The following is an 8152-nucleotide window of genomic DNA, read 5'->3' as shown; positions in this document are numbered from 1 at the left end:
TGAAACTGAGCTCTGATCTCTGTCATCTCTCTCTGGTATAGGCGTGGTGTCCGAAAGCCAGGTGTCCTCTGTCTCTTGCGGGCTCTAAGTGTCTTTGCTCTCTGGAGAGTAATTCCCTGCCGTGTAGGGTCTGGGAGGGGTATGGATCTCTGAAAAAATGTAGTAATCTGTGTCTGTCGCCCCCCCTGCCTGTAATAATGTCTCTCTGTGGCGCTGTATGTCTAGAATGTATCTCCCCAGTATGCGCTGATCTGCTGTCTCAAAGATCTGGCGTAGGGAATGTGGCTCTCTGAATAAAATGGGATATCTCTCTCTGATTGCTGTATATGCTCTGCATCTGCATACATAATGCTCCTCACTCTCCACCTCCTCTCTGCACAATCTGCATACCCTCTCCTCTCGGGGGATCCATGCTGCTCTGCTAGTCTCAATCTCCAATCGGTGTGATGAAACTCTGAGCTGACCAATAGCCACTCGGGAGCCGTGTGGTAAAAAGCCCTCCATGTATCTAGGCCTCTCTATAAATCCATCATCAGTGATACTCATGAAGTGATCTCTGTAGTATAGCATCTTCGGTGGTGGAAGAGGCTGTGTAGGCGATATCCATGTCTCTCGTGTATAGAGTTGCCATAGATCCTGTCTCAATACTCTGTTCCTCTCACTATGAGAGAGACGGATATGTGGTGCATCCCTGTCATACTGGAATGGTGGTAGATGATCCATGTCTAGGCCATGCTGTGAGAACCAATGTGTGACCTCTGCATACCATGATCCTCTGTCTCCTGCCTCAGCCAACTGTCTAGAGAGAGAGAGAGAGAGTGTAAGCGAGAGAGAGAGAGAGATTGAAAGAGAGAGAGAGTGTGTGTAAGGGAGAGAGAGAGAGAGTGTGTGTGTGTAAGTGAGAGAGAGAGAGAGCTTCTATGTGTGGGAGAGTGTAAGAAGAGAGAGGGAGTGTGTGCATGTGTGTGTGTGTGTGTGTGTGTGAGAGAGAGAGAGAGAGAGAGAGAGAGAGAGCAGGTGTGTATATGTGTGTGCATGTGACAGAGAGAGAGAGAGAGTTTCAACATTTGAGAGTGTGTGTACGTGACAGAGAGAGGGAGAGGGCATGTGTGTGTGTGTGTGTGTGTGTGAGAGAGAGAGAGAGAGAGAGAGAGAGAGAGAGAGATGGTTGTAGAGAGGGAATAGTTCTTTTCTGGAACCTTGGTCGGCCACAGCAACGCGCGGGTACAATACTAGTATTATATAAAAGAAGAGTTTCACAAAGCTGCCACGTGGCAACAATTTGGAGGTTCGGGAAGAAAAGAGGAGGTTAGGGTAGAACTTGGAGGTTTGAAAAAACTTGAATTTGGAGGTTTGAAAAAACTTGCGGGTCAGCCCACTAGTTTGATTTTCAATCAAAAGACTCAAGCTTCAAGAAAGCGTAGGAGCACAAGTTGAGAAAGGAATATTTTTATTAGTATTAATGGCATAACGCACACGTGAAGATTTAGATTTTGAGAAAACTTTCGAATTTTCTTCGTGGAAAATGGGCATCGATAGCAACACCTAGTAGTAGTTTCTTGTCTCACGACTCACAGAGCATCATTGCTCACCTCTCGGTGGTGGAGAGAATTAGTAAATTCATTTTTAGTGACACTTTTATTGGTTTTAAAATGGAATAAACGAATAAAATTTATTTGATCGTACCACCCAATCAACAGGCATATAAATTTGTAAAGGTGAAGTAAAATCAAATTCCTTTTGAAAGCACTGCGCAAAAAAAAGCAGCAGCACCCATCCATCTCTTTACACGTGTGGCGTCTGTGTGAGCATAACGTTTTTACAACCTTTCCATGAGTTTATAATCGCCTCAGATCTACGACACACGTGCTGCAAAAATCTCTCGCGTTGGTGATTAAGCTAACAGAGGTTGAATCGATTTGGCATATGTTTGTTGTGTGTGTGTGTGTGTTGTGTGGGAGCTTAAGAAGAAGAGGTGCCTAGCGCATTGGCGCCCAAAATGGTTTTGAATTTCACAGCATTTGCTGGTCAGATGGGCGTTTCTCAAGCCATGGCAGCGATGAGCATGAAGCTAGGCGATACCAGTGACCACACTTTGGTGATCGCCATCACGGTCATGGTCACCCTCCTCTGTTCTTGCATGATCATCGGCCACCTCCTCGAAGAGAGCAAATGGATGAACGAATCAATTACGGCCCTCATTCTGGTAATGGCTCTCGTTTTGGTAATAATTATTAAGGCAATCTTCATTAATTTCATGCCATCTTAAAGACAATTACCTCGCTGTGCCCACCATTTTGCTCATTACTATCCCATCTAAAATGCAATCTTTTTGTTGGCGCCCTCTTTTGTCACCAGGGGTTGTGCACAGGAGTTATTGTCTTGGCCGCCACCCAGGGGACCAACTCTCTCATTCTACAGTTCGACGAGGAGCTCTTCTTCATCTACCTCTTGCCGCCCATCATCTTCAATGCAGGGTATTTGAATCTTCGATTCTCCCTTCATCACAACATATGTATGCACATGCCTACTCGTCTTTTAGCAAATGTATGGACATGGCTAGGGATACAAGTTACTTTTTTTGTTTTGTGAGACATATCTTGATAAACGTTTTTTTTTTTTTTTTGCCGGCGGGGGGGGGGGGGGCGTATCTTGGAAATGCCTATTTGTTTTCACATCTATGCATGGCTTATCATATTCACGAGGGGCACACCAGGGTGGGGGGTTTTTTCAACTTTGAGTCATCAAGAGTGTGTTTGGGAAAGCACAGTCCAGCCTGTGGCTTGAGCTGACAAAAAGGTGCTCATGGTTTCAGACATGAACAAGAAGAGGTTTGGTACACCAATAAGCGTCCATACGTCACTTATTCCTTGTGTGTCCCTGCCTGGGCTTCCCTAGGTATAACCCTAGCCTCAAAATACACTCAAGCCATTATGGCCAACTGGGCCCATAACAGAATCTTTGGCTTCAGTGGTGGATGCTTCAGTTTCTGTGCCAGTTCAGGAGGACTCTTTAGATCCATTTGCGTCATAAGAGGACATGTTTCTGGATGTGTCTTCATCTCAGGAGGGCATATTGGTGGACGTGTCTTCATGTTAAGAGGGCATCCTAGTGGATGGGCCTTCATTTGTGGATGACATGTTAGTGGATATGTCTTCAACGCAAGAGGATGTGCTGGTTGGTGTGTCTTAACAAAAGGCAGGTTTTTCCTAGCTCTATGGATTATGGCCGGAATTTTTGCTTTGGTGTATCCTAGGATATATCTCATGGAGTATGTTCCAAAGGATGGTGTGTGTCGAGAGGGCCAAGCATTGGAGTCCTGGATGTTGGTCTTGAGCATACATGGCCATGGAGATCATCAAATCATTATGCACCCAAGGCTTCTCAAGCACAAGCATTTGGAGAGCAAGGGAGAGATCTGGCAGCCAGTGTTTTCTTCAAGAGCTGGAATCAGTAGCAACTTGGGCTGAGATTAGAAGGGGATTGATCATCATTTGTACTTTGAAACATTCAGTTCTACTTTCATTCATTGTTCATAATACAAAGATTAGTGCTAGGATTATTAGTCTACATTTGTGTTTGCTTGTCTTCTGTTGCACCTTCCCTACTAATAGAATCACAACACTAGTAGTCTTACATTGTTTGCAGTGGTTGACTGCAACTCGGATGACTGGAGTATTTTATTACCCAAGGAAATATCATGTGCAAGTTTTGAGGGCTTTACTCTCCACGGGAGATGCCGGATTATCCATATGCAACCATCATTTGACCCTTCATATAGGCTATCATCAAAAGCCATGAATGTGTGTAAAGTGTAAACTACCTCTTCCTGTAAGGATATTGATCTTCCCCATCACCACGGGTCTTTAGGATGCCATATGTGAGAAAAATTCAGCTAAGCATATAAATACTTCCACATAATACATATACCATAAATTCAAAACACCAGTGAAATACAAATTTGACAGCTATAAAACTCGTGTAGAATAGCCCCAGACAACTTTAGACACCATCCCAGGCACCATGAAGAAGTCGGGAAGCAACACCATGGGCAACCAAAACAGGTCGAGGCAGCACCAATAGAGCTGGTACAATGTACATGAACTGGTTTAGCAACTACAAGTATTAGAGACTAGTATAGCAAGTACAATGGTTGGTACAATAGGTACAATGACTAGTACAACAAGTACAATGGCCGATACAGCAAGTACACTTGATATAGTGAGAATACTGTCATAGAAAAGCTAGAGAGGTAGAGTATCCTTTTGTAGAGGAAAGTGAAGTAGTGTAGAGACTTCATAGAGTGTTGTAGACAACACCGACATAGTAGAGGATAGTTTGCAACAATAGAGCCTTCTCAAATAAAGAGAGAGGACTCCAATTTATAGATTTGGGGCTCTCATGAGCTAGAATGGCAAGAAAAAGCTATAATGACAAGTGGAGAGCAGAGGTGCGGAGGTGACAAGTGTGAGGCCACTTGTCTCACTTTGATCCACTATCATGCCACATGTTCCAATTTAAGAGATGGTTCCCCTCCATAGACTTCATCTCTAAAAATATCTCAACTTGTAGACATTATGTTAAAAGGGCTTCAGCAAGTCCCCCCATAAACTTAGTTTACGGATGCAATGACGCGAACGGAATTTCCCCCGGGGGTTGTCCAAAAATAGTAGCCCTCCTAGATTTTAGGAGAATGTTCCTTTGTATTCCACCTTATTGGAAATGTCTCTCCCAAACCTTGGAGAGCTTGCCATACATGCTTTTCACTTGACACTTAGCTCCAATGTCCATTTTTGTCCAAGAAACCATCTTGAGTGCTTGGACCAAGATCGTACGCGTGATCTTTTGTGATGGATAATCCCCCATTCTCAAAGCTTGTACATTAATGCATATTTGGGCGTCTCGGAATCCACTAGACTCCTTTCACAGTGGAAATGTTCAAGCTGGTGACATCCCTCCCAGCTTCTTAAAAGTTATTGGCAACCTTAGACTTTAAGCCATATATCCAAGATAGAATCATTTCCCATCAAGTGGGCTAGACAAGACAGTCTCATAAATCAAATATAACTGAAAGAATCCATGTTCGAAATAATGGGCAAGACTAAGTAAGTCCCCATAATACCAATATCGAAATCATTTTCCAAATAAATGGGCGAAACAAATCAGTTCCATAAGTCCAGGTATCATAACCATGGCCCAAATCGATGGGTGAGACAAATCAGTCCCATAAGTCGAGATATCATAATCATGTCCCAATAAATGGGCGAGATAGATCGGTCTCATAAGTCCAGATATCATAACCATGGCCGAAATAAATGAGCGAGACTAATGAGTCTCCATAATACAAATATCCAAATCATATTTCTCTGTCCATACGCCAAGTTGAATCCACAGCAGTCCCTCGTTCCCCCATCTCTAGTGTCATGTCAAACGCATGCTACTCTCCACTGGCTTTCATGCTTATACATGCGAATACGAGGCCTAGAAATAGAAGACTGATTGACCGTGTACGCAAATATAGAATGTCCACTGGATTTAAGCGTAAACATCAAGTCCCCAGCATATTAGATTCTAGTCTACTGACACTTGGCATAGACATAAAATCCCCTGGCAACAAGGTGTAAGTCCACGTGACCCTTGGCGTATACATAAGTCCCTTGCCAACCAGGCGCCATGTCCACTCTACTATTGCACTCCGTGTTGGTACTTTGACCACACACCTTGGAGGAGAGGTGGGCCCAATTCCATTCTACCGCTTGCACTCAGTGTTGGTACTCGGACCACACACCTTGGAGGAGAGGTGGGAAGATAAGAATCTCTCACAAGCATAGATATCTTGGTGCTCCATAAACATTTTTTAACGCATAGTTTACAGGCATTTTGGTCACCAATAGTTTGCAGGCATTTCGGTCGCCACCACAAATCCATAGCAAAGTCCTCAATCCATGGGTCGTCATGCCCTCCATGAATCCAATACATCCTAGTAAAGGGAGCCATAAATCCATATGATAATCATGTATATCATAGATACCAGGCTTTTCAACCATTGAGAATGTTTCCTTGAAATAACTCAAGGCAAACGATTCACCCTTCTCCTTGTATGTGTATACAAGGGTAAGGACTTATCCAAAATACATATTTGCTAAACACAAAACAATGGAAAAGTACTTATCTCTTGCTTGTTAAGTTCGTCATGAGTCAAGAAAAGATTGCTATGGGCTTCGATAGAATAACCCAAATACCAACAAATTGGTCCAACCATAAAAATGAAGTCCGTGCTTCCAAAATAGATTACACGAACTTGTATATCCATAAGCTAGACATTTTTTTGCTCATGCTTATGATGTATGTTTAAGCTTCCATGGGGGGATAGGCTTGCAATGTTTAACTACACTAACAGTCAGTGTTTATATCCCAATAGGATTGTCTTCACCCAAGAGTGTGAAAGAGCCAAAGCTCTAATATCAATATGTAACTCCGTGTGGGGCAGGGTTTTCACAGAAACACTTGATCGTGCAATTAAACACTTAAATTTGCCACAACCTTAAACATATGCCACTTAATTCCACAAAATTGTAAAAGGGAGATATGCACATCGCGGACACCACATAGAGGCCGGAATGGGCGGACCCCAGCCTTGGAGTATTTTATTGCCCAAGGAGAAAAATATCATGTACAAGTTTTGAGGGCCTTACTCTCCCCACGGGCAATGCCGGATTGTTATCATCATTTCACCCTTCACACAGGCTATCATTAAAAAAAGCCCCAAAATACCATGAATGCGTGTAAACCACCTCTTCTTGTGAGGATACTAATCTTCCCTATCACCACGGGTCTTCAAGATGCCATATGTGTGAGAAAAACTTAATTGAAGCAAATAAATACTTCCACATATACCATAAATCCAAAACACCAGTGACATACAAACTCGTGCAGCTGTATAAAACTGGTGTAGAATTGTCCAGACAGCTTTAGACACCATCCCAACCACCATGAACAAGTTGGACAGCAACACCACTGGCAACCAAAAGAGGTCGGCGCAGCACCAATAGAGCTGGTATAGTAGGTACAGAATTTGGAATAGTAGGTACATGGGCTGGTACAACAAGTACATATGTTGCTATAACAAGAACAGGGTAGCACAACAGGTGCAGAGGTTGGTACATCAATTACAATGGTTGGTAAGCAGGTATAATGGCTGGTACAGTAGGTACAATGGTGGTACAACAAGTACAATGGCTAGTAAAACAAGTACAATGGTTGGTACGGCAAGTGCAATGGCAAGTAAAGCAAGTACAATGGCAAGTACACTTGATATAGCAAAAATACTGCTGTAGAAAAGCTAGAGAGGTTGAGTATCCTTTGTAGAAGAAAGTGAAGTAGTGTAGAGACTCTCCATAGATTGTTGTAGACAAGAATGCGAGCAACCAACATGGCAGAAAGTAGTTTGTAGCAATAGAGCCTACTCAAATGAAGAGAGAGAACTCCAATTTGTCGATTTGGGGCTCTCATGAGCTAGAATGACAAGAAAAAGCTATAATGAAAAAGGCCACATGTCTCACTTCGATCCACTGTTGTGCCTTATGTCCCAATTTAAGAGATGGTTCCCCCCCATAAACTTCATCTTTAAAAAACTTGTAGACATTTTGTGAAAGGTGCTTTAGCAAGTCCCCCCATTTCCTTAGCTTACGGACATTATGACGCAAATGGAATTTCCATCGGGGATTGTCCAAAAATAGTAACCCTCCTAGATTTTAGGAGTCTTTCTTTGTATTCCACCTTATTAGAAATGTATGTGAGCACCATGTAGAAACATGTTTCAATGCTAGATCTCTCCCAAATCCTGCACACTTGAGCTGCAATGCCCATTTGTGTCCAAGAAACCATCTTGGGTGCCTAGACCAAGCTTTGGGTGTTTGATCTTTTGTGTTGGATAATTCCCCATTCTCAAATCTTGTACATTAATGTATATTTGGGCGTCTTGAAATCCAATAGACCCCTTTTCACACCGGAAAAGTCTAGGCTCTTGACACTAGCCTTCATCCACACCTCAAGCTTTGCACTCAATCTTCGTAATATCTTGCAATCCCTCCTCAAGGTGAAGTGTTGCTAAGCTTTAAGCATTACATATGATCAATTTGTTGCACTACCA

At 42.9% G+C, this 8152-nt stretch overlaps 1 protein-coding gene across 2 annotated transcripts in view; it reads left to right on the top strand.

Annotated features, from left to right (window-relative positions):
• The first annotated feature begins 1736 nt into the window (after positions 1-1736).
• The window catches only part of LOC147612290 (sodium/hydrogen exchanger 1-like), a 47434-nt gene continuing 41018 nt past the window's right edge, over positions 1737-8152 (top strand). Inside the window, exons 1-3 of one of the 2 annotated variants that reach the window (XM_086782901.1) lie at positions 1737-1908; positions 2033-2206; positions 2359-2477. In XM_086782901.1, coding sequence (XP_086639027.1) covers positions 2033-2206; positions 2359-2477 — 293 coding nt within the window. In that variant the 5' untranslated portion in view covers positions 1737-1908. Of the gene's footprint in view, positions 2207-2358; positions 2478-8152 lie in introns of both variants that reach the window. The other variant, XM_086782900.1, reaches the window with a different exon arrangement.

The sequence above is a fragment of the Cibotium barometz genome, chromosome 45 (assembly GCF_041138505.1).
Source record: "Cibotium barometz isolate CiBa-2024 chromosome 45, ASM4113850v1, whole genome shotgun sequence".
Classification (NCBI taxonomy): domain Eukaryota; kingdom Viridiplantae; phylum Streptophyta; class Polypodiopsida; order Cyatheales; family Cibotiaceae; genus Cibotium; species Cibotium barometz.
The sequence above is the reverse complement of the archived record's forward strand: the minus strand, read 5'-3'. Positions and strand labels throughout refer to the sequence as shown.